The sequence below is a fragment of the Plectropomus leopardus genome, chromosome 18, assembly GCF_008729295.1.
Source record: "Plectropomus leopardus isolate mb chromosome 18, YSFRI_Pleo_2.0, whole genome shotgun sequence".
NCBI classification, from domain to species: Eukaryota; Metazoa; Chordata; class Actinopteri; order Perciformes; family Serranidae; genus Plectropomus; species Plectropomus leopardus.
The window spans coordinates 10,688,469-10,713,144 of record NC_056480.1 but is presented as its reverse complement, the minus strand read 5'-3'; the positions used below and the strand labels follow the sequence as shown (position 1 = coordinate 10,713,144).

General features: G+C 39.1%; 1 protein-coding gene across 1 annotated transcript in view; it reads left to right on the top strand.

The window, feature by feature from the left end:
* akap9 (A kinase (PRKA) anchor protein 9) overlaps positions 1-24,676 on the top strand; it is an 85,677-nt gene that overhangs the window by 38,696 nt on the left and 22,305 nt on the right. The window contains exons 18-27 of the mRNA XM_042506209.1: positions 80-355; positions 2,544-2,659; positions 2,982-3,193; positions 4,880-5,112; positions 12,272-12,434; positions 16,771-16,865; positions 17,823-17,940; positions 19,526-19,564; positions 20,516-20,748; positions 22,943-23,062. Of these exons, the coding sequence (XP_042362143.1) occupies positions 80-355; positions 2,544-2,659; positions 2,982-3,193; positions 4,880-5,112; positions 12,272-12,434; positions 16,771-16,865; positions 17,823-17,940; positions 19,526-19,564; positions 20,516-20,748; positions 22,943-23,062 (1,605 nt within the window). The remainder of the gene's footprint in view (positions 1-79; positions 356-2,543; positions 2,660-2,981; positions 3,194-4,879; positions 5,113-12,271; positions 12,435-16,770; positions 16,866-17,822; positions 17,941-19,525; positions 19,565-20,515; positions 20,749-22,942; positions 23,063-24,676) is intronic.

The window sequence follows — 24,676 nt, the reverse complement described above, 5'->3', positions numbered from 1 at the left end:
CTCTAAATGTAGATCTCTATGTTTCTATATCAAATAGAGTCCTAAGACACAATATCTTTGGATCCATATTTTCTGACAGGCCATCGTTCAGATGTCCGTGGAGTTTGCACAGCAGATTGAGCTGGCTCGAATCAACAAGCGTGCCTGCCAGAGGAGTGCCTCCATGCAGACCTGGTCAGATAAAGAGGAGGTGGAGGACAGAGAGAAGGAGGAGCGGGCGACTACTAGAGCTCCTGTCTCCTCGGGGGCCTGGCTGGAGGAGGTGGAGAAGGAGAGACTGGAGAAGGAGCTGGAGGAAAGGAACGCCGAGATCAGAAAGTTAAAAGAGGAGCTGCAGAAATCAGGACCCGAGCAGGTCAGTGTCACTAACTGAGCTGTCACATTTAATGTGTTTATTCGCTCTCAGCTGTCACAAAAAAATTCTTTCCCTTCATCTGAAAGAATTCTTTTCTGCTGCGTCATTAATTTTGAGATTCACTGTGTCGCAATGCAGCTGTTGCATCGATCACACTATCATTGATTATGTACGCTTAAGCTTATATTATGTTTCACTGCTTGTTACCAGCTCACAGAGAATTTGTGTCGACTAAAAAATGACCCAAGGAGCAATTCAAATATTTGTTTAAATACTGTAATTAATAATTTGGTATGAGCCGTTTTTGTTGCATTTGAGTTAGGATACAAGTGCAAATAATATGGCCTTATAATATTAGCTAAAGGAAAATTTTGGGCCGAGGGACCTTTGAGTGTTGTGCAAAATGTTAGATTTATGCTGGAGCTGTTTTAACAAAAGATCCCTGTGGCCTTCTGTGTCACATTCATCAGCCTTCACAGTTCATTTTGTTTGGATCAACTCAAATAATTTTTAGACAAATAAGAGACTTCAGAATTCTGTTGGAAAATAACATAATGCTTGTAAACATCTCAACTAAGTCTTTTCAAAGAAAGTATATCAGCTTTTTCTCATCATCAGGACTTATCTGAGCCAATTACTGAAGCTTAAGAACTTTTCTTTTTACAAAATTATCTTCACTGAATCACCACCCAGAGTGTGTTGGAGCAGCTCATCTCACAAAGAACACTGAACCTGACAGCCGCTGCTATCACACAGTAAAGCTTAATCATGCAATAAATGGTTAGTGAAAGCCTAGCAGGCTTTGGGATTAGTTCTTCAATGCATGAGAAGTTATCTTAAAAACTAATCCCAGATCAACACGAGGAAACCAGTGCATGCAGAGCAGATAGACGAGAAAGTGTGGACAATCAAACTGATCATCTAAAATGTTGTTCTTTGACAGCAGTAGTGGATAAACAGATATGGCGTAATCATCAAAGTATTTGTGACAGATGCTGACAAAATAATCTTCCTCCTATATTGGTCTTGTTTGTGTTTGATTATCAAAATAACTGCTCCGGTGCATAGAGTTTAAATCTGTTAAAATGTATAGAATAAGCCATTTTAGTGTATGTAAATTCTGATGGACAAAACATGAGAAACATCTAATAATAACAAGAAATGGGAACATTTCTGTGTGAAATAGATAAAGGGACTGTTCACCCTAAAATCCAAATTTCTTCCTTTTTTTCCCAACCTGTAGTGCTATATATCAACCTGGATTGTTTTGGTGTGAGTTGCCAAATGTTTGGGTTTAGCCATGTTTGCCTTCATTTAAACTTATTGGAAAACCCCTTCCTACTGCATGGTGATACAGTTGGCGGGTTGTGTAAAAAAATGTTCTTTTATGTAATTGCTCACAACAAGGTTTGTGGATTGCCTTGAGTAAACTGGTCATGATTTCTGGAAAGAAACATTGCCATTGAGTTTTTCCAATATTTTTTTATTTTTTATTTTGCACTTAGAGCACCACAAGCCAAGTACCATCTAGTTCCATTATATAAGAGAGAAGGCAGACATCTGATATCTGTAGCACTCTGCAGCTAACACCAAGACTAGTCTAAATTGATAAATGGCAGTACAGTGAAGAGAAAAAAAACATGTATTTTTCCATTTGAGGGTGAATGGTCCTTTTTAGTTTTATAGGCATTTGTACAGCACTGTATGTTGTTTGTTAGTCAGGAAACTATAAAGCCATCATTCAAAACGTGCTCTCAACTGACTCTTTGACTGAAGTCCGTGCCACTTTCGCTCATCTGCAGTCTCGGCACAGTGTTGTTGTGTCTGGGACTTGAAGTGGCTGAAGAAGCAGAGCTGCATTTCTGCTCTGCTCTCAGGAGGTGGGGCTGTTGCCTCGGCAAGTCACTGTGCCTCAGGTGCACCTGTTGCCATAGCAGCACAAAGATACTAGTGTTTCTCTCTGCCCCGAGGGAGTTAGAAGTGCGTCTTTGTGTTTCTGTGTGCTCGTTAAAAAGGGCAGTGTGTCTGCGTGCCCCTCGCTGTGCCTTAATTAGAATGCACTTTTACTCATGGTCACACACACGGCAACACTGTCGTTCTCCGTCCCGAGTTTTCAGGAGTCTTTTTGTCCCACTGCAACTCTGCAATGACGGGGCTGCTGTCTGTGTTCTCTCTCCTGCCTGTCCAGGGCTTGAAGAGGAGAGAAGACTGTCAAGAAGAAGTTGAGGAAGATCCAGGCGGGCCGGGGATAAAGCAGGCTGGTGATGGCAAACTGTCAGCGCAGGATGATGGAGAGACTGAAAGGTAGTGACACAAACTGTATTCATACTGTTCCCTTCTGATAAATCTTTGTGCACAGAGATGCTGCATGCAGAACTGTCTCCTTTAACTTTATACTGAGTTTGACCTTCATGAAAACCTGTTTTTTGTTTGTGCTGTATTAAATTCAATAAAGATTTATCTTAATTAAAGTCAAAATAGGCTCCATAGGTTGAGAAATAAATCGCTAATCGCCTAGAGCCTTTCTTTAAGCTAACTGACATTTTGGTATTCAATAACACTACCAATATTTGTAAGAAAATCTTCTTCACCAAGTTTTTAACATAACTGCTGTTGCTGCTCTCAGGAACGTCCTGCGTAAGGCCAATGAGAAACTCAAACAGGTGCTGGTTGACGTCCTGAAGACGACGGCAGCAGCGGAGGAGACGATGGGCCTCCACATGAAGAGTCTGCGTGAAGCGTCCAGCAGAGGACAGCAGGATGCACCGCCCCACTCGACCACACAGAGCTCAACCTGGCAGAGAGCAAACACTGAGCCCGTCGAACCTCACGCTACAGGCAAGTGACATCAGGTTTAAGTCATAGTTTAAGGTCAATGCTGATGTTTGTGTTCTGTCAGCTCATCCACCCAATTTTGTTGGTTTAGATGTTGGTAATAAGCTCGAGGTGATTTTGTAGTTTATCTACAACACAAGAAAAGAAAACAGAAGAGAAAAACCTGGGAAGTGTAAATATTTGTGCACTTTCTATACAGCACCTCAGTATTGAACTTTAAAAATATGTCCGTGTTCTGCAGCTTTAAACCACTTCGGCTGCATAAGCATCAGCATTGTGGTATTTCAGAGAGTGTAGAATCAGTTTGCATTATAGGGCTGCAACTAACAATCATTTACATTTTCTATTTTTTTGTAAAAAAAAATTTAGAAAATACTGAAACATGCCCAGTGTAAATTCCCAGGGCCCAAGGTGACGTCTTCAAATGTTATATTCTATGAAATCAACAGTCAAAAAATCTAAAGCTATTCAATTTATTATCATGTACGACAAAAGAAGCATCAAATCCTCACATGAAGAAGAATGCAGCCAGCATATGTTTGGATTGTTTCGCTTAAAAAATGACTAAAACGATAATTCGATTACCAAAATAGTTGCCAAGCATCATGTAGTCATGGTGCAATACTGCACCATGACTACATGATGCTTTTGCACAAACAGAGAATGGACCCTCCTCTTTTTCCTCACCAAGCCTGGTGTTCTTTATCTTTAATGAAAAAAACATGTCATAGTGTATGAATGTTGTCATGCACAAATACACTGTGATCACATGCAAACAACTGCTTGGACAGTTTGTCCTGTGAGTCAGATGTCAAATTATCAGATTTGCCTCTGGTCTGAGTGGTTCATTATAACTGAAGGTGGTGACTCCATGGAAGCTAAAAACAACAAACATGCCATGTTAACAAGCCCATATTTACTGTAAGTGTTTCATGGGACAGTTTTGTGCTTGTTTAATTCATAATTTAAAAAAAATCTCTCTTGTTCTAAAACATATCATGTTGTTTTATTGGGTTGTATTTGAACATAGTAATTACTAGTAATATGCATAATGCGTAATTTCAAGCTGCATCTATGCTTTAAAGGATATGTTGCTGTGTCCTGATGTGTCAGCATCGTTCCAGTACAAACATGTTTTTATAAGAAGGAAATATAAAAAAAAAATTAATTAAATAAAATTAAAGTTAGAGCCATCTTGCTGCCTGCTGCTATCGTGGTATTCTCTGAGACTGTGAATGTGAGGTTACAAAGTGGAATAATTAAATGCAGATTATGTCATCATGTTGTTCAAAAGGCACAGTCGTGTGAGCGTCGTGTACTTACTTGAACCGCATGATGTATTCGCTTGCACCCTTATTATGGTTATATATTTAGCAGTGCTCTGCATCCTGTTCAGTCATAAATATGAACTACAGATTTTTTTTAAAGGTTGCAGTTGTTCTACACCAAGCCTCACACCATTTAATTTTATCATGCAAGCTGTAGAAAGGTTTAAGAAGGTCGTGGTTATGGTTGTCCTGATTATTCTCTCACGGTATCTGCATTAGTGACTACAGGTATAAGAAAAAGAAAACTGCAAACTTCTCAAAGAAGCTGCAATAGCCATAATAATCACAAAATATCTGATTAGTCAGTTGACAGTGTAATGAATATCAGGTGTGGTATTTTTGTGCTCTTTCGTCACACCAGGTCACTCTGCAGAAAGTTGCCAGGGCAGCGAGACTGTGGCAGACGATGTGAGTCTGTGGTCCGGGGAGATGGAGGCTGATGAAGGTCTGGAGGTATCCCAGCAGATGATAGAAAGTCTTCTGCGGGGGGCGGGGACGCAGCTGCAGAACGAGGAGTATCTGATGAGCATCAGCAGCCGACTCCAAACGGCTCTAGAGAAGATGTTGATGGCCATCACAGACACCACCAACCAGGTAAGAACATTTTTGGTTAAGGGGCTTGTTGATCGATGTACTGTTGTCTATCTATATACAGAACATTGCTTGGATAGCTCACTTTATTTACTTGCCTTACACTTTCAGCTCGCTATGAAACTCTTGTAGTGTTTTATCTAAGAAAGGAGTTACTTCAGGTCCAAATGAACTTATAGTTCATAGTAGAGCTGGGAAACCCGTTGAAATTTTTACACAAAAGTTGAGTTTGTGTACCAAAACAAAACTTTTTTTCAATTTGTGGAACAGAAAAATGTTTTTAAAGTTTTTATTTCATCATAACAAATAAGACAAACTGCTAAATGCATCACTGTTACAAGAGTAGTTTGGACATTTTGGGAAAGAAGCCTAAAGCCTGGGTAGTCAGTATTCTGTGGAAAAAAATGCAAAAGGCAAATTTTTAAACATTCAATCGTCCTCCTGCTACTCTCTTCTCTGTCTTAAGCCTCTTCGACCAGTCGAGCACAGTCCATGTGCTTATGAGTACTAGTCATTGTTTTCAACCATCCCAAATGTGATATTGATCCTGTGCCATTCTATGTTCACGATAGCAGCAATTCTATAATAATTACCTTCCTGTTTTCTCTGCAAACTAATGGGCCTGTTGAGCCCTTTGAGATGGCCTTTTGTTATTAGAGGCTCTAGATAGCTACATAAACATGAACCTGAATTATCTGCAGCTGTGAGTTTAGCAGAAGGCTAAACTATTATCAGTATTTTCTCTCCATCACTGAAATGTTTCACTGATGTTGACACGTTTCATTTTGTTTATTGTAGCTTTGCAGCGTAAGCAGTTGTTACAGATGCTGGAATAGTAACTTTCTCTGCAGGACTCTCCACCACTGCATCAGGCTCTCACTGATTGAATGTACATCTGCATTTACAACAGCCAATAGGAATGCTCTGATTGGCCAAAGTCTCTTCTTATAGCCTACATTTTCTAAAGCCCAGCTAAGAGGAGGTACAGAAGTCTAGTTTTCTCTTGGAGCACTTAGTAGAGTGTTTGCCACATGACGCAAAAAACAACAAATGCCCCCACAGCTGTATTCAATTTCCAGCTAAGACTCAGATGAGAAAACAGGCACCACGCTCTAATATGGACAGCACAGCACTGAGACTGTAAACAGGGCTAGCCTGCCTCACTACAAAAGTAAGAAAATCCACCTCCAAGCACCTGTAGAACTCAGTGATCAACATGTTATATCTCATTAATTAATCTGTACAAAAACTGATTTATAAAACGACAACTTGCTCTTTAACAAGGTTTTATTTGCCAAAACTATTATCCCTTTTAAAAAATAGAAATGTGCTCATTAAAATCATCATAAATTCTCCTGATAATACAATCAAATAGTGACAAAACAAGCCTAATAATCACAACATACATTTGATGCCAACTTCAATACTTGACACTTTTTAGTACTCTAGTATTATAGTAGTTTGTTGAGGGACACTTTTCATGTCGAGATTACAGAAGAATTCTTCATGAACAGTCCTTGTGTGCCTGTGTGTGTGTATGTGTGTGTGTGTGTGTGTGTGTCCGTGCTCATGCAGAAAACTCTAGTGACTCATTTAGGCTTTGTCAAAACATTTAAATGTCCCCACTCAACACTGTTAACCCCTCTGTGGGTTTTCTACGCCTGTTCATGGAGGCATAATGGGGATGAGACTGCAGAATGTGACCGGCAACAAAGTTGGCCTGTCTAGAATTCACACACAAAAGAGCTGCCTCATTCCCAGTGGTTGCCTATAGATACGAGCTGTATTTACACTGAGCTTTTGTCTGGTCGATCGGCCTATCATAGTCAGGAGTGGACAGAACAGCTCCACCCCCCCGGGCTGTAGTGCTCCCGCTGCGTCCAGTGTCAGCCCACAGAGTCGGGGCCAGTTTAACTAGGCCAGTGAATGTGTTACTGTAACTGACTGCACAGCACATCTTCCCGTTGGCTGAAATTCATGCGTTACTCACGCTGAGATGGGTTTTATCTTGCTGATCTAAAAATAGCTTTAAAGAAATTTCAGGCCGAGCATCGCTGTTGTTCAGCAGCGTCCATCGAAAAAGCAGAGAGCGTGCTGGTTGAATGTTATCTATAGAATTATTTGATGTATTTAAAGGCTTCTGTCACCACGTTTTGATTACTATACACTGAACAATATGAAGGAAATATGCAATAATGATGCTAAATATAGTGTGATGAAATTAAAAAAAACAACAGATATTAAAGTGTACTTTCTACTGCCTTTAGTAAATTACTAAAATACAACAAAGCTTGTTTAATTAAAAAAAAGAAATAATGTCCACCATTCTTTTATTGAACAAACTAAACATTGATTTGAACACACAGACTCTATTACAAACTAAAAATTGATTCCTTGAGTTCAATATTGTAGTCTTTTGCGTCCGTTTATCTCGCGAGTTGACATTGCAACAATAATTTTAGAAAAAAACAATATATTAGACACTAGGGCTTCAACGATTGCATTGTCGATTAATTTGTTGATTATTTTCTTGTTTTATCTTAAAAAATGTCAGAAATGATGAGAAATGACAATCAGTGTTTCATTTATCACAAGATGACATCCTCAAATGTCTTGTTTTGTCCACAACCCAAAGATACTCATTTTACTGTCACAGAGACGTAAAGAAACCCGAAAACACTCACACAAACTGTTTTTTTTTCTCTTAAAAAAATGATTCAAACTGATTTGCTCTATTATCAGATGATTTGGTAATTAATTTATTAGATGAAAACTAATCAATTAAATGTTGCAGCCCAACAATTCAACCAATCTTCATTTTTCTTGGGCATCTTCTTTGTGGTTTTCCTCACTTAATGTGTAACATAGAATAGAGATATTTTTTCAGTGTCACAAACTCAGTTGATTCAGGTTTACTCCACGAACAGAGGCAAAGAATACAGCCGAGGATATTTCCATAAATCTGCAACTATTTTGATAATTACTCAGTTGTTTAAACATTTTTAAGCAAAAAACAAAACAAAGAAATCTGGTTCCAGCTTTAAAAATGTATATATTTGTTGTTTTTTTTGTCTTCTGTGATCATAGGTGTGGAAAACAAGTGATTCTCATATATGTCAACATAGATGCAGGGATATTGTGATTTTTACTATTTTCTCACATTTTATAGACCAGATAATAATACATTTAGGGTGCCTGCAGGGTCCCTAAAAAGTCTTAAAATGTCTTATATTTGTTTTTAAAATTTTGGATCTTTAAACTCATTAAATAGTTTTAATTTGTAATCCTTGAGATTAATTACCAAAAACACTTAACACTTTATCTATCCATCTTTTAATTTGTTGTTAAAATTAGCCAAACCCCTTTGCCTGAAAATCCACATTTCTGATGTTAAAAAAAACCTCAAACCACATTCCTACAAAAAACATATCTCATGTATACAACTCACCTGTATACTTACCTGTAATGCTTGAATAAAAAAAAAGACCATTTGTGAAAAGATCAAAAGAAAACCAATACCTGTAGACACCTTATAAATTAGTCAAGAAGATACCCCAAAATAAAAATAATCGTTAGTTACAGCTCCATTAAAGAACCACTAGTTTTTTTACAAGCAGAATACACAGTTAACATCTCCAAGTACACACCATTAACAGCACAATAAACCTGTAATCAACAAAGCCTCCTAATGGTTTGCTCAATGATTTTCCTGCAGCTATTGATCCGATACACATTCGTCTTGTCTGTGAGCGAGGCTGAATCGTCACGTCTTGCCTGAGAAGCAGCGTCGTGAACATAGATTGATGTAACGAGACGGTCAGGAATGTTAAGTATCTTTGTTAAGCTGCTGCTGTAAATTATTTGCCCGTGAACGGCGTTTGCTCACTCATTGCTCCCTCCCATAATCGTGGAAGTTATCCGTGTGCAGTCATGGTTGACACGCCAAACAGAGTCAGTAGGTGGGACCAAGAGGCAGCATGTCAGAACCTTAATTGTTTTTTTTTTTTTTTTTTGTGGCTCCAGTACAGCAGGGAGAGAATCCAGTTTGACAACTTTTTTTGCGGGCAGGGTGTGTGTTGTCTGTGGGCTATTTGTGTGCGAGTCTGTGATCTGTTTGCAAATCTACCTGGCCCACTGGCTCTAATGACAGAAGCCACACCTGCCTCCCTCCCACTTTTGTCGAACATTATCCTGCTGTGAGTCATCAGAGTAGGAAGAAGGGGCAAACTGCTGTGAGTGGTGAAAACTTTCCTGGAAGTCTGGAATTAATTTTATTTTTTTGAAAACGCGTGGTAGAAGGAGGGAAAGTGAGTGTAACAGAGGCTGCCTTTGGTAAATAAAGCTCGCCTGACAGGACTGAGAGATCCGGCTGCGGTGAGTATGAGCCCGAGAGCATGCGTGGAGAGATGACACCGATCCTGGGAGGAAGTAAAGAGGAAAGAGTGAAACACTTAAGAGCCGAGTGCTGTCATTTCACCCTCTGCTGGCTGACGCTCGGACTAAACAATTAAAAGGGGCCCCTGGGAGGCTTCCCTGCAGGTCGGGGTTGCTACGGCGGCATAGTATTGTTAATGAATCTCCACAGAGAGAGAGCAGAGAGAGGAGAGCAAGCCGGAGCAGACGTGGGGGTGTGAGTTTTACCGAGCGGCATGATATGGTTTCACTCTGAGGAAAAGAAGGTCAGAGAGAGCAGAGCGGGCTGGAGCTCTTTACAGAGGACGCCGAGAGAAGAAATGTTTGCCTTTGTGTTGACAAACCTCCTGTGGTCGTGTGCAGGAATGTCTTTCTCTCTGCCGGATCAGGATGCGACTTCCACCTGCTTCCGAGGATGACACTTTTTCCATGACATGATGATTTTTCTCTCTCTCAATAATTACCTGGAACTTGTTCTACCTCCACCTGGCATCATGTGATTGAGACCAAGTGAATGTCGCTCTCTCCATCTGTTTACTCTTCCTGTGTGTGTAGCAAACACATAGAAACTGTTGCTTGGAGCTATCCACAACGTTGCTGGCTGCTTTCATCCCCCACTGGACTTCATGCTCATTTGCACAGCTCAGCCTGACAGATCATGGCAAGTGGAAATCTCCACTTTTGATGACTCCAGAGAAGCAGCTCCAACATAAGTTCTCCTTTTCGTCCGTCTATCTTTTACCATGGATTCCTACCGCTCGTACTGGAACTCAAGCATGCAGAGCACAGCATGGGTCGAGGGGGAGGACCAGGATGTGTACGAGGTGGAATCTCGTGTACCCCTTCCCCGACCTTTCCCAATATGCAGCACCTTGAACGAGAAGAATGCTGTGGTGGTGCAGACGCAAATCTCTCATGTCAATCACAGGACTAATGGTCACCTTCTTAAGGTTATCTCCAGAATCTCCCTGCCCACTCCTCCTTATACAGTAAGTTTACACCTGCTTAATGTGTTGGACAGTATCTACATTAGATGGAGAGAGCTGTGCTGTTGTTTGATATTTTATAGTCACAGCAGCCTGCTTTATGTGGTTCAGGTCTGCACACGCAGATGTGATGTAAGTTAAATGTCATTCCACGCAGGAGCACGGCTGAAAACAGTAGGTGAAAGATTATATGACTTGTGTGTGATAGGGTCACGTTACCACTTCCTGGTTCCCATAATGTTACAGTGAGACCTTTGCTCAGGGAGATATGGTAATCTGTGGAAACTGACTGTAGGGTGAATGTGTGGGACATTATTGCATTATGATGAATTCATAGCTCGCGCCACACGGAAAGAGATGCCTTTTGTCTCCTGACCAGAAGGTCATTATAAAAATGTGATATCCTTATCTCTCTGTTACATCTGCACATAATCTCATTTTGTTATTGACTTTTGTGCAGGTGGCCTATTTTTTTAATGCCAGTGCACTTATGTTACAGTCACATTAGGCATAAAGACCACAAACTGTGCCCTCAAATCTATTGTGATAATATATTCATCAAGTTGACCAAAATATTCTTTTCTTAGTAAGTTAAAAAAAAAAAAACTTGCTTATCTTTACCTTTATGAAGTTGCCTTCTAGCTGCAAATGTTGTAAATTAATCAAACTGGTATTTAACTTAAATCTTCCTTATATATTTTAGGTACACTATGCAGGATTTTCCAACAAAAACAACACATAGTCTTATACAAAAGTAACACTTCTCCCCTCTTATGATCCAGTAGAAGTGTGTGGTGGTGTATTTACCTGCAGAGACTCTGCCCTCTGCCTGTACTTCCTTATTTTCTAATCATTTTTGTTGTGTTTGGGACATTCCTGGGCACAGTGCACAGGTGAGGTTGGGACTTTATTAAAAGGTAGTGACCAGACACCTGACTGTAAGAAGGACATAACCATGAGAAAGCTTCAAAGATCCCGGACATAGCAATAAAAAAGAAAATTGAAAAATTCATGCCAAGTACACTTTTAGTAAACTAAATCTGTTCTCCAAATGTACTGGAAGAAATAGTTGAAATAGATATTTGGACAATAGAAAGGATACTTTCTAGATTTAATACATATTTTAAGATGTATATGTTTACAGTAATGTATAAAATAATCAAATTTACATGAGAACAATGATTGTGGTCCCCTGTTATGCATTACATTTGCATTATATGAAGAGTTTCAGTAACTAGTTTTGTTATATTTGAATTAAAACTTGCTCTGTACCAATAATACCGACAATATAAATATGCAGTGCCGTAATACAATCAATTACATAAAGATGTGATTTAGCTAGAAACAATTAATTATAATAGATGGAATTAAATTACAAATGTGGGGCGAACAAAAATTTCTTGATCCTTCACTTCCCATAATGCAGCTTGCTTGTGTCTTCCATTAGATCCTTGCTGCCTCCTTAATGGACACTTCTTTTTTTACCCTACAATTTGTATTATAAGTGCTCTGTTAAAAATATAAAGCTTCGATCCAAATCTGAGATGACATCATCAGTCACGGAAAACATGAAACAGCTGTGTTTACCAGCTGAGTATCTCCTCATGACGAGTAAACTGATCATCATGTGTGAAATCAGCAGAGTGCCCCTTGATGGCAAACAAATCATTTTCATTATTTATTATTCAAGGCTTATTTAATACAAGTCTCCCTTCCTAAACTCTTCTTCTTGTGTGACACCATCTCTGTCCTGTTCCTCTCAGCTCGAACACGCTCGGATGACCCAGACTGAGCTGATGCGGGAGTCCTTCCGTCACAACCAGGAGATGAGCGAGCTTGTGCAGAAGCAGGAGGAGCTGCAGGAGAGGCTGTCCGAGGAGGCTCAGGCACGCAAGCAGCTGGCTCTGGAGCTTCACCACGCTGAGGGTGAGTTTTCTCCAGATAATGTGATCATTTTAGAAACTACGATCAGCATGGAGCAAATGAATGTGTTACTCTGACATGTGTTGATCAATTTTTATATGGGCTAGGAAGTTTGCGTAGTAGGATAAGGTATTGCTACTTGATACCTTTAAGGCATTGACCAAAATAACTAGTATAAGTAGTATTAATACTTCTCCAGTAAAAATGATATATATTTAGGTATCCAGATCTAGAAAAAAATATTATTAATATTTGTATGGGTCGTTATTTTTCCTTTTTTTCCTTTTTTAAAAACAATTTTTTTTTTCAACAAACAAGTGTCCGAACCATAACATTAAGAGACTGGTCCATAAAAGCAAAATAAATAAATAAATAAAATAAACATGCATTGACAAAGGGCACTGCACATACGTAAGAGACACAATATGGCAAAGTTAAATGATAGTTATTGTGTGCATCAATCTGATTCACATCCATTGTCCTCAATTTAGACATTTGTATACAATTTTAATCTGTGTAAGTCCAAATTATATTTAAGTCTAGGAGATTCCAGCCGTTTCTTCCATTTCTGCAGAAAAAGATAAGTTTTCCCACATATAATAACAACATAGTGTTCCATTTTTTCCCCAGTCTCTCCACCTTTTTTGTATGGTTTTTACTTGCAGCCATTCACTGCAAGTGTATTTAGTTTTAATGTGATGTGTGATCGGCCCAATACTGCAGCAGCTGCAACCTAAACAGTCTGTGGTGTGGTGAAGTGGAGCGTTGTATATTTGACAGAGTTGGCAGGTCAGCAAGCCAAGATGCCACCAAAAAAAAGAAAAGAAATACTCTCTCTTGGTATCAGGATCACTTTAAGGTTGCTGGTATTGTCATTTTTTAAACGATATTCAGCTCTACTGTGCAGTACTGTGATCCTCTGTTTTCAGCCTCCTACAGGAAGAAATGTAGTCCTCTCTATTTCTCTAATTGATGTTGTGAGAATGTGTGTCTGTATGTCAGAATGATTACAGAAAACAGAGCATAAGGAGGAGCTGGAGTGAAAACGCATGTGTGCATCTGTTTGGGGTGGGGGGGGATACAGGGAGTGATGGGATCAGCTGTTTGTTAGGGAGAGTGTGAGACCATCTGCGGCGAGAAATCGACAGTTTTTGTTCGTCAGACTCTGATTTGTGTTTGACAACTAAATTATGAGGGTTTGTGTCCGGAGTTAAGGTATTTATGTGAGAACAAAGTAAAATCTTTAAGCCTGATTCAACAGGGAGTCAGTGACCAATATTTTAAGTGTTTTATGAGATGTTGTTGGAGGGGGCAGCTGACTCGATGTCCCCTCCATGTCAGAGACAGCTGGTCCATGAGGGTCAACTGCACATCCACTCTCTTACTCACCAGTCGACTGGACTGATTTTAGGTCCCTCACACAATTTGGCAAAAGTGCAACAGTCATTTCTTTGCTTCTGGTTTTGTGTGCACACTGACCGATGGTGAGTTTATAGCTTCTTCTAATCTCATGTGTCATCTTCAATAGTATCCTGTTATAATGTTTGTTTTCTGTAATCCTACCGAGGTGCTGAAGAATAGCAAATATTTGCTGTCCTAAACTCCTCTATAGTTTTACAGGCAAGATAGATCATGTGGCAAGCTGTACAAAATAAAAGGAACAATTGGGCGAGGCACAATTATTTTCATTGTCTAGTAATCTGCTGATTGTTTTTTGGCTTAATAATACAGTCTATAAAAATAAATGTGAATGTCTTGCCTGTTTTTGCCTGAGCAACAGTCTATAACATTTAATTTTGTAAATGCTGACATTTTAGAAACTGCAACTAAATAATATTTAACATGTTTGCTTAAAAAATATCATTGAGTTATCAAAACAGTTGCTGATTAATTTTCTGCTGGCTGACGATTCAGTTAGTTGACTAATCGTTGCTGCTCTAATAGAGACCAAATGCTTCACCTTAGGGTTTTAGCTGTTAATAATTACCCTGTGTCATGGTATACCATGGTATGTAAATTCACAGTTATCATTACATAAATGCATCATTAGCTACATTTGCATCTACAATATCAGGAAAAGAATGCAACCGGACATTTATTTTACTTATTTTCAAAAATAAGACTTTTTACACATACTTATATTTTTAAAATATTGTTTTAAAAAAATTGTCAATATGTGTGCGCTGTTTCTATCGTCAGTTTCGCATTGTGTCCACTCTGCCTGATTTTCATGGAAAGTTGACACTAATGCATACTGATGCTAACATACCTGTTTTACTGGGCTTTTAAGAGCAGGAACAGAGATAAGTAAACCAAACTACGATGTTCAGGGTTCTCACAGTCATGGAAAACCTGGAAAAGTCATGGAAGCAGTAAAAATACTTGATTGAGTAAGTCATCGAATTTTCTTGTGTGTAATTAAATTGTTACAGTAATTTTCTGTGGATAAACTTCCGCTAAATGTAAAATAACGGCAAATTTAATTGCTGTAGCTGTTGGTCTAAGGTCGGCCAGATTTGTGTCGATGCGTGATGTTTGGTTTAGTCCTCATTTTCTTCATGTGCTCTGTTTCTCCTTCCATGTGTGACAGCTAGCTGAAATCATGTTTGAAAAGAGTTTGTGTTTTTTATAAAAAAAATGCAGGACAAGTGGGAAAAGAAAAAAACTTTATGGCCTTAAAAAAACCATTTAAAAGTTGTGAAATGTTATCCATGAAAATATGTGAGAACCTTGCATGTTGGACAATATCAAGAAGACATGTTGGTTTAGGACAGTCTCAACAACAGCGTCTTTCTTGTCTGAAGCGCTGCAAATGTTTTTATTACTTTTCATTGGTTCTGGCACACTGCTTAACATTAGCTTGACAACAGCTTTGGTCCAACTCAGGGCGCTGATTAGTCATTTTTTATTTAACCAATAAACTGTTTTATGTCCCAATGCCACACAAATCGGTTAACTCGATCTCTGTTGAGTGGGCAGATTCAGAGGTCTGGACCCAGGCAATCACTGTAAATGATACTAATAATAACAGTAATAAAAGTCTAATACTGTTTGCTGTGATAATGTGAAATTGTGATATTTTCTGAGACAGTTATCGCACTTGTGAGGTCGACTAAACTTCAAACAATCAACCTGTCTCTTCATGTTAAAGATTTGGAGAGCAGCTGCTCCTGTCTGGTCGTGCGTCTTCTTCATTAACTTTTAAGGAGTGCTTTAAATCTGCTGAGTCTCCTCAACATCTACGTGCGCAAATGCCAATGAAATGATGATTCTCCTATTGTGTCGACGATCCACGCAGGTAAAAGCTCAGGGCGGGGCCTTTTTTCAAACTGGTTTTGAATGAACCCAAAAGACAGGCTCAACCTGGAGAAAAGATCCTCTTCCCTGATGACGGGGCGTATTATATGCCAGTGAAAAAGATGAAAAGCTGTGTTTTGTCATGTTTTAACAAGTGCTGATAAGCTAAGTTGGATAATATGAAGATGTGGAGTTGTTGTGCTGCAGAGTAAATTGATTATAGACTCTGTGGAGAGCTCTGAGAGTGTTTTTTTGGTCGTTAATCATGTGCATCTGATGGCTGTGTATCGTGGAGGGATCCCTCCTTAGGCAAACTTTACACACAGCTCTGGTTCCTGCTTGGATGTCTGAAATAACACCTGACAACACAGGTGATATTTACCTGCTGCCTCTCTCTTGGTTTTAGATAACACGCACAGACCGCTTTGTGAGCTATCAAGCTAGAAAATATTCTAATTTTACCTTCAGAACTGGTCCCGTTCCTCACCAAAGGTGCAGTTTAAGGGAAAGATGAAATGTTTTTTCATTAGTTTGTGTGTTTGTACCCCTATTTCCTGTGAGTACGAGCTGAATACCATCCTGGTGCTTAATGCTTGCTGACCTGTGATAGAGCAGTACAGTAATGATGGAGCATTTCATTGTGTTTACAGCTCAGTCTTGTTCTTCATGTCAAGCAAACTGGGTCAGACATGCTCACTTGTGTTCATCTCTGCATTTGTATGCAAGTTTGTGTGGCTTTATGTACGTGTGTTGTGTGGTTTCTGTTATGTTGTGGGTAACCTTGGATTTTGTATCCCACTGTTAAGTGCTCGTTGATCTGGATGGCTGCCCTGTGTGTGTGTGTGTGTGTGTGTGTGTGTGTGTGTTTGAGAGAGAGCGATTGAAGCTAGACTTAAAGTTCAAAATAATTCCTCCTAATTGTTCTGGGAAGTGACTGCAAGAATTAAAGGATAAGTAAGTTGCAATAACTTGATGAAACAGGAATTCTGAGTTTCTGAGCGTCCTTTCTGATTGTCCCCCTCTTGTTTTTGTGCACTTTTAGGTCTGATTGATGGCTACACGGATGAACGGGCTGCGTTGGAGGAGCAGTTGCGTCAGAAGGAGGAGCTCCAGCTGAGCCTCGAGCAAGAGCTGCAGGTGAGGCATTCCAGCTGCAGAGACCAGGAAGAATTATTCATCTATTTTTATGTGTGATGACATGTGACTTGACAGCGTTTAAAGGTAGATTTTTTTTTTGTTGCCTCTGGTGCAGGACAGTATTGACTCACATGTAGGCACGGTTAATTGAGGTTGAATTACTAAAGGGATAGTTCGGATTTTTAAAGGCTGTAGGTGCAGTAGATAAATGGACTATGGGAGACTACCTCATTCAATACCACTGCAAAAAATCCCTAACTGTCCGTTTAAAATATCGGTCAGAGGAACCATAACATTCGAACATGTAAAATAAGATGTGACACATTAGGTAGTCTTCATATTGATACATCAGCATGTATATCTCTCTATGGAACACATAATGATGCCAGGTGATAAAAAAAAAATAATGATAGTGTTTTTTTGTCATAAGATAGATTAAGTCATTTAATTTAAAGATTTTTTTTTAAAACTGTCAAGGTAGATTTCTTTTAAAGTATGGTGTTGCTTAGATTTTGAATCAAATCTTTTACAGTATAAAATTAAGAAAAAGACATTTTTAGACCATTTATGTGGAGAGTTAGAGTTAAACCGTACAAGGTAGGCCCCTAAAATAAGAACTCGAAATAGCCTCCAGAAGGTCTTGTTACATTATAAACCTTGCTATTGGTTTCTTTAGGGGCCTTTTTAAGTATTGCAACACCGTTGAGGATGTGTTGTGTGAGTGTAAACAGCCAAAAATGGATATGTTACCTTAAGGTAACACAGGACCGAGGGATGTATTATTTTCAAACCACAGCAATGAAAAGATGACTCTAGTGTTTTTCTGTTTTTCTTATTGTCAAGCAGTCCTGTTAAAAGGCTCAAACCAAAACAAGGTTTATCACATCAACTCATATTTAACACGCATATATCAGAGTTTTCTGCCAGTCTGTAACTGATTGTCTTTTCTCTGTGCAGGTGACGAGTAGCCGACTGCACGAGTTGGAGCAGGAGCGTCTTCAGATGCAGGAGGAACGAGAGCTGCTGTCACGCCAACAAGACGCCATGAGGGAGGACGCCGGACCCCGCGAGCTTCGTATGTATCCCAGAATTCCCTCAATAAAAATACGTAGAGATTCTTTTAAATAGCCCTCTGAAATAAAATGATCATCCTTACAGTTAACAGAAAAAAATATGGAAATTAATTTGTTCAACATAACATTACATAAAACCATATAGCAGTGTAGATCAAAGTTGGTTGTATTTAAAGAAAATGAGTTACCTAAATAAAAACGTAAATTGTTCCCTGAATTGCACCTTACACTTTGATTAAGCGTGAAACATTAACCCACAGTGTGTGTGAGCTGCGTGTCATACAGCAGCTGTTATCATTGTTTTTAGCTCCTTTATCAAAGTCATTTATATTGACTGTATACAATACCAAGATCTGCATCTCTTCTGGTTTCTGAGAGAAGTCATAAAAGTATCGAGTATGAGGACGGCCATGCTTGCAATGAGTTTTTTTAATCCTGTTATCTTGAGATGCTTGATTTCTTGTGATAACAGGTTAATTTATGTACAATCTCGACAAACAAAAGGTGAATTTTTTGAGGTAAGAAGATAATTTATCATAAGAAAAGGGCTTTTGTTTTCTTAAAATCATGGGACAGTTACGGAGAACTTTGCAACATATTGCAATGTCTGCCTGTGTTAGAACTTGATTTAAGAACTGTTGGATGCATTAATCAATAACAGGTTCTCCTTAATCCAATAAGGAGTACCTGAGAGATCTTTTTAAGTTGCTGTGAGCTGTAAATTCACCACTTCTGTGCAGAACGTGAAAGATAACCTTATCTTTGAGTCTTAAGCGTTTCCTCCTCTGGGCAGATGTCTGCGTGTCCACAGCTGCCTGTACCAAACACAACTGCGAGAAGCGCTCACTTGGCAGCTAAACCTGGGGACTGACATGTCACCTGAAGTAGACAATAAAAAAATGTTTGAGGCACGCTGACTAAATTTAGCTTCAACTTTATCATCTCGAAGAAAATTTGATGTGTAGCGGATATTAAGACACAAAAAATACATAAAGGACACAGAAATAGATACAGAAATTCCCCAGCTCGAGTGAAAAAGGTACTCCTACCACACTGAACTAGAAACTGAAATAGTATGAAAACTGACCTTTAAATAAATGCATCATTAAGTCAAGTAAAGTTAGGTGACTGATGATTCAAATCTTGAACTTTTATGGGAGGGCTACTGTGAGGTAACGACATTATTACCTTGTGATTCAAGATAGGGACATTGAAAAAGAGTGAAAAAAGAAAAAAAATGCAAGAATGGCCATTTTCAGCTTCCAAGAAGAAGTGCTCCGGAAACATGAATCTTTATAACTGTACCTGCTAATTTTGCATTATAACCCCTTTATTATGAAAAAGGTTTGCCATGAGAACATTCTCTGATAAAATGGTGAGTATTTTGTTTCTCAGGGTAAAAACCAAAAGGGTTATTTCAGAAACTTTTTTCCTTTCACGACATCTTTTCTACAGCTTTAACCTTCTGCTGTGAAACACACAGTGCCGTTCTACCTTCACCCTTTTCTCCTCTTTATCTGAGAATTTTCCTGTTCATGACAAAAACAAGAGCATGTTACATTCCTGTGCTTTCTTATTCTCCTGTAGGCCTAGTTGAAGCTGCAATGGTTGCAGCACCTGAAGCAGGTGTGTCCACTTTGAGCATGGCTCAGTCATGTATCTACTATATGTTCTCTATAATTGTCTCACTGCAGTCGAGTGACAGTTGATTTCTTTAACCCTAATCCAGCAACTCACCAACAAAGCTTGGAGCTTGCTTGCTATGAGCTCACAAACTCACTCAATCACTAACCTTTGCTTCAGCTTTTCATTTTGATTAATTTGTGTCCCGGTTCGTCATTTTTAATGTCTTGGAGTCAGTGTTAGCACTCATTTTAGCATGATGAAATGAAAGTAATCTTAAGACACTTATATGCAGTCATTATTTCCTAACTGTCAATCATCTACGCTCTAAATCAAGGCATCTTTTTTTAATATATTATGTATGTTTTTAGAGGCGCAGATGCTGATCTTACAGCGTTTCTCGGAGTGAGATGATTGGCCGTTTGGGAAGTCCCTCTCCCCTGCCTGCTTATTGGGCATGGATATGGCAATGTCTGGGCTGTCCACGTGTTTGTTCTGTCATTTGCACTCTCTCACCTTGTTACTTTTGCACTAATCCTGTGGGGTCTGATCCTGGGTGAACCGGTGTGGGTTGTTCACTGGTGGCAGCGGACGGGCAAAGAGGCTTCGTGATGGTGCATCATGTTCAGTAACGGGGCGTTACTGTATGTTGGGGAGTTGACTGAGATGTTGTAAGAGTCTGAAGTCAGCTTTGTATTCAGATGAAGCTGTAAAAGTGACAACAGCTTGTAAAATTGCAACATTTCAGAGAAGAAGTTTGATTTTTACTTTTTTAACAACATGGCAAAAAGCATTTAAATCTCATCATGTGGCTTGCAGACTTCAGACTCTTCCGTAGCTTCATCTCAGCATCCTGTTCGTCACAGAAATCAAACCTGAATGAATTATTAATTAAAGTTAGCCACCCTCTAGCTGACAGGCAGCTTGACCTCCGCCCTCCGCTGTATTCTGTAGACCTGCTGGAGGAGACGGAGAAGCTGATGAAGGAGAAGGTGGAGGTCCAGCGTCAGGCCGAGAAGGAGAATGCTGACCTCTTGAAGCAGGTGAAGCTGCTGGAGGCGGAGCTGGAGGAGCAGGTCAACAGGGTGGAGGAGCTGGAGCACGCTCAGACCACAGAGAGCAGAGACCTCCGACAGCAGGTCCAAGCACTGGAGAAACAGCTGGAGAAGAACAAGAGGTTCCTCGATGTAAGTAGGAGAATGGCTGCCAGAGTCGTGCAGTTTGTCCGAGGAGGCGTTAAAAACTATTATAGCCCACAAATGACCGTTTGTTTATCAGTTTTTCACCCTGTCACGTTAGGTTTGTGAACAAAACTTTATTTTTGGGTTCTCCGTCCACTGTGGAGACATGCCAGAGAAACTTCTTGATGAAGTAAAAGGGGTCCATGTTTGCTAACAGCAAAACTAAATCAAAACATCAGTTCACAATCACGCAACTTGTGCAGTATAATCCAAGTCTCATTTATCCAGCTGTCTGCTCGGCATTTCACAGGCGGCCCCTCCTGACAGGGAACTGAGGAGAAACTCAAAGTTGTTGATGCTCTCTTCAGTGCCAGACTCTAAACAGTGACAATGACAAAAACAGTCATTTTACCTTGCTGAACACTTGAGCTTTTGGTTTGTTGCTGCCTTCATAATATAGTTTGACTGTGTGACCTTGATGTTTAAAGGATTAGTTTGGATTGCCCAAAGTCGCACAATGACACAAACTAACTGATGGAGGCAACATTAGACCAAAGTTCCCATGTTTAGGTTTATGTATCAGAAAGGGCTGTCTGTGAAATACTGAGCATACGCCTGAATAAATGAGACTTGGATAATACTCTACTTGTTGTGTGAGAAATCATAAATAATAAATCATAAATTAAATTTTTAAACTAGCTATCATTTAAGAGGATGAAACAAGTAGTTGAGCGACAGAAGATCATCTTAAGTTTTTTTAATTAATTAATTAATTGTTTCCAGCTCTTAAATGTGAATATTTGCTGCTTTTCACTGACATTTATGACAGTAATATAAATATTTCAGAGTTTAAGACTGTTCGTCAGACAAAAAAGGGCAATTTAAAGATATCACCTTAGGCTGTGTCCTTTTAATTACATATAACATTTTCAGCATTTTACATATTGAATCAAGAATCTGCAGATTAATCGATAATGAGCTGGTTGCAGCCCTGAAAAATATCTTTCCTTTTTTGAGTAACCTGTTGCAAATTTTCCTTTTTTGATTCACACTCAGCTTATTTCCAGTAATGCCTGTCTCTTGTAACTGGATATATGCAGGCAGCACCTTTATGGTAGAGTTTAGTTAGTTGAGTTTGCATCTTTGCAAGTGTAATCAGACTTTAATTTGAATGTTGGTTCATAAAGTCTCACTGTTATGATGATAGATAACAAAACAGCTAAAGGCTTCATGCTCCAGCCAATCAACCTTTCCAAAAGCCACCTGATGATTTCATAACCTCTTGGGGGTGGATGTACGTCACATTGGGCTCATGGTCCAGTGAGTTTGTTCCCATCATCATAATTGGGCCACTTGGCCCGGAGTTGGCACGTAATTGTGTAGATGTGAATCTGAATGCAGATTCCTTCTATTGTTCTGTTGATGTTGGTTACGCACAAATATGAAATAAGCACAATAGTAAACATGTAATTTTCTAATTAGATTATTAGGCTAATCCTCTTCCTCATAGAGATAGACAGTGTTTTTTTTTTTGTAGTGTGCAGTGAAATCCAGATTTAATTTGTGTTTGTTTTATGACAGCACGGGTTAATGAGATTATTTTTATTTTCTCTGATCATCTAAATCAGAGGTTTTAGCTGAAGAAAATCATTGTTCTTTCACAAGCGGAGACTCATAGGACTTTTAGCTTCTGTTATAAACATTGTGGATAAAAGCTGTTGTAACCTGTGTGTATCATTCCTTCTGTGTATTTACATTTGTGTGATTTTTGCCGAATCCTTTTTTACTGATGTAAACAAAGAAACAATGGCCCCGCGTGTCAGTGCTCACCTCATCAGATGGTCCCCCAAAAGAGTAAAAAATGCAGCATCAAAAACACTTTTGCAGACTCAAGTGTAGCTACAGGTATTAAAAACCTGTGCTATGTACTATGTACCTATACCTGTACTATGCAAATTTTGCATATGTGCCCCTAAAGATGCATTATGTCTAATCTTAAATAAATTGTGTCTAATCTTACAAGATAAACTGAAGTAAGGGAGGAAAACTCAGCACACTTACTCCCAAAGCTTCTGATTTTTAAAAAATTGACACGGAAACCAGTTTCTTAACTTGTTAATTTTCCTTTGCAGATTAGGCAAGCCTGTATTGTAAATATGATTTCACATTTTCATATTCCCGTCTTTATTTTGGTGTCCAGGAACAAGCTGTGGACCGAGAGCACGAGAGAGATTTCTTCCAGCAGGAGATTCAGAAACTGGAGCAGCAGCTGAAGAATCCGCAGAAGCTGCAGACGGGCTCAGAGCAAAGAAACCAAGAGGTAACAAGAGAAAGCTCTGTTTTCTGCCAGAGGACCAGGCATTTATGGAGATGCTTATTTTTGTGAACATTACACTGTTGTTTAGCACTGCGCTAAGAGTCACACAGCAGAACAATAGAGCTGGTAAAATTACCTGCACCGCCTCGAAAATGATACAGTGGGAGTGTTACACAGACGAAAGAGTTAGAGTGGGATTTATTTTTGTTCTTGTGATCCTTTGTAAGTTGTGTAATAGTAGGTTTTATTTGCTCGATCATCAAATTCAGAGCACAGTGGGTGTGATAAGATTTGCTAAAGTTAACGCACTGGTGCGTCTGTTGCTCGGATACAAAATGAGACTATCGGCGTGTTTTAATACCCATACTATCAGACTAGTTTGCCAGAAAAAGTGTATTAGTGTGTCCCAATACATATAGTACATATTTCAAATGCAGTGTGCCAAAAATACTAGGATGCACTACTACATCTGGTTGCATTTTGCTGTATGACAGCCTGCATGCTCTTCTGGCTGTTCTGACCCACGATCCTCTGCACAGTGCATGTCACATAACATATGACATGGGCAAAATGTAAATGTAGAACATGATTAAAAACTATTACTTCCTCGACATGTTTTGGCACCCTTCGTGTGTAACTTTGTCTCATCACAGCTTTGTCTGTCAAAGTAATAGTTTTTAATCATGCTCTATGTTAAGAACCTGCCAACGTAATGAAGGTATTTTACTTTGTTTTCCAAAGACGGATGCAAAGTGTTTGACAGTAGAAGAGAAAAAGTCTTCAGCTGTCTTTTTAAGTCCTAACCAAATAAGAGAATGACATTTCTTTTTGTGTATCAGTCTCATCTGCGGCAGCAGTAACTTTCATGTTGTTTATTTGCTTTCTCTGTGGTGTTTTAATATTTGGCTTCTCAAGGATTTCCACTTTGACTGTCATATTTCATCAGCCCATAATCAAGCCTTCAATTCACTCCAGGCAAGGAGAAACATAATTTTGATCAGCACTGTTGTTATTATATTAAAGCGCTAATTATGTCCTCAAACCAATCAACTGAAATTTGCACAGGACAAAATAATTTGCCAGTTACGCTTTACAGCCCGTTTACTGTGAAGACAACTTGTTTTTAATAAATTCAACTCATTTGCCTTTGATGATATAAAAGAACAAAGTTGCCCTCAGAAAATAATCTGCACTGAGTTATGGGCCTTGGGTGCATTTCACTTGCCCAAACTGAAACATCATTTGACAAGATAAATCAGTTATTCTGAGTTTAATACTCAGTGCTATCAAAATGTTGCCTGTAACTCAAGTATCCTTAATTTGCCTTTGCTGCTTTTTAGTCTTTGAAAGATTTGTTTTTTTGTTCCCTCTTAACCCTCTGGTATCATTATGGACTTTTTGTCCAAAATGGTCATTTTTCCACTTTTGTTTTGGCAATCATTTTGGCTGTGTTACTGCATACAGCATGATTTTTTGTAAGGTTTTTTCTCGATAAATTTTGGAGCTCCAATTTCAATGGGTCTATAATACACTGTGTACAAATACACTGTGTACTGAAACATAAGGCCATGAAGCTCAAAAAATGTCCACTTCCAAAAACTTTTTGTCATTTGTTAT